Here is a 1745-nt window from a genome sequence, read left to right as displayed (position 1 = left end):
GGGCGGGGCCGAAGCAGACGGCGCGGAAGTCGACGGGCGGCAAGGCGCCCCGCAAGCAGCTGGCCACCAAGGCTGCCCGCAAGAGCGCGCCGGCCACGGGTGGCGTCAAGAAGCCGCACCGCTACCGGCCCGGCACGGTGGCGCTGCGCGAGATCCGCCGCTACCAGAAGTCCACGGAGCTGCTGATCCGCAAGCTGCCCTTCCAGCGCCTGGTGCGCGAGATCGCGCAGGACTTCAAGACCGACCTGCGCTTCCAGAGCTCGGCCGTCATGGCGCTGCAGGAGGCCAGCGAGGCCTACCTGGTGGGGCTCTTCGAGGACACCAACCTGTGCGCCATCCACGCCAAGCGCGTCACCATCATGCCCAAGGACATCCAGCTGGCCCGCCGCATCCGCGGAGAGCGCGCCTGAGCTCCCTGCCGCAGCCCTTCCCGGCCGGGCAGTGAAGCAACCCACGCAGACCCAAAGGCTCTTTTAAGAGCCACTACATGCACAATTGAAAGAGCTGTTGCGCTATCTTAAAACAAATATGATTTAATGGTTGGGGGAGAACGAAATCTTCGTAGTTTGGGGGGTGGCTTCAGATAAAGAACCTTGAGCTGTTTAAACAGCTGTTCTACGATACACAGACCAAGCTGTTGAAGTTCACATAAATAATGTTTTAGATTTCAATAGTAAAATTTCCACGGAGCTCCGGGAAATTTTAACTATTCTAGAGCCCGGATTGCATAGTTTTTAGCCCGGGACAAGTGCTGTCACAATCGTTAATACACTCGTCCCTCTTCCCTTAAACTTGTGTAGTCAGACACAGTCGCAGGGATGTTAACTCCATTCTACTTTAGTCTCTACTTTCCCCCCTTAAAGTATTTTCACATTTCTTCCCTCTGTTTTTGCTGTCCTTACCCGCTGTTCGTAAAACACGCATTACTCTGAAAAGACTCAGGAATAAATTGTAAATGAGCTTTAGAACCGTATGGGGCTTTATAAAAGATTTTTTAAAATATGCAGGAGCTCAGCAAGATGAGACTCAGAAACAAAATAAGAGAAACTGAGACCATAAAAATTTAACGTAACAATCTTAAAAAAAAATTAAAATTAAGAAACTGCTCGTTTCAAAGCAGGGCTGCAGCCCTTTTATTACACATGTAGTGACTCCTAAACAAAGAGCCTTTGGGTCTATGGCGGCTGCCTCCCTTCTCTGTCGGGAAGAGACTCTGACTTTGAAGAGCCGCCAATTCTTTCATTTGAAGAAATTTCTCCCCTTCATTTTGTACACATAATTTAACTTTTCCATCCAGTAAGATTTGGGTTTTTTAAGTTCTATATCTTTCAGGTCCCACTTGAATATCGTCCCTCGAGGCCAGTTTTTCATCAGTATTTGCTATTTTTCATACAAATCTGAATCTGAGGTCTTAAACCGACGTGGTAAAAACAAACAAATGACAGAAAATTCAGAAACCCCCATAAGGGGGCAGCACGGACTAAATAACCACGTTAAATGAATGCTACTTTGTCCTGAAGGCGTTAAGAAGCTATTCTTCGGAATCTTAAAATAATAAGCCTAATTAATAAGTACTTAATATTTTAAAGGCATTTGTTTTAAACAAATTTTATTTTTCAGATCGGGAAGACCAAAGAAGTGTAGAGGTAAAACGAAGTATTTCCGTATAAATTAATAAATTCTTGGAGACACCTCTGAAATATATGGCACTTCTCTGTGGCATGGATATGAGAGGGGAGAGACCA

The 1745-nt window shown here is 46.5% G+C and overlaps 1 protein-coding gene across 1 annotated transcript; it reads left to right on the top strand.

Moving 5' to 3' along the window:
• Positions 1 to 5: 5 nt before the first annotated feature.
• Positions 6 to 486, top strand: LOC102042561 (histone H3; the record flags this gene model as incomplete). Its single annotated transcript, XM_031057775.1, has 1 exon — positions 6 to 486. A coding segment is annotated over one exon (405 nt), but the record flags the coding sequence as incomplete, so codon positions are not given.
• Positions 487 to 1745: the final 1259 nt, after the last annotated feature.

Source organism: Geospiza fortis, unplaced genomic scaffold, assembly GCF_000277835.1.
Source record: "Geospiza fortis unplaced genomic scaffold, GeoFor_1.0 scaffold173, whole genome shotgun sequence".
In the NCBI taxonomy this organism is placed as follows: domain Eukaryota; kingdom Metazoa; phylum Chordata; class Aves; order Passeriformes; family Thraupidae; genus Geospiza; species Geospiza fortis.
The sequence above is the reverse complement of the archived record's forward strand: the minus strand, read 5'-3'. Positions and strand labels throughout refer to the sequence as shown.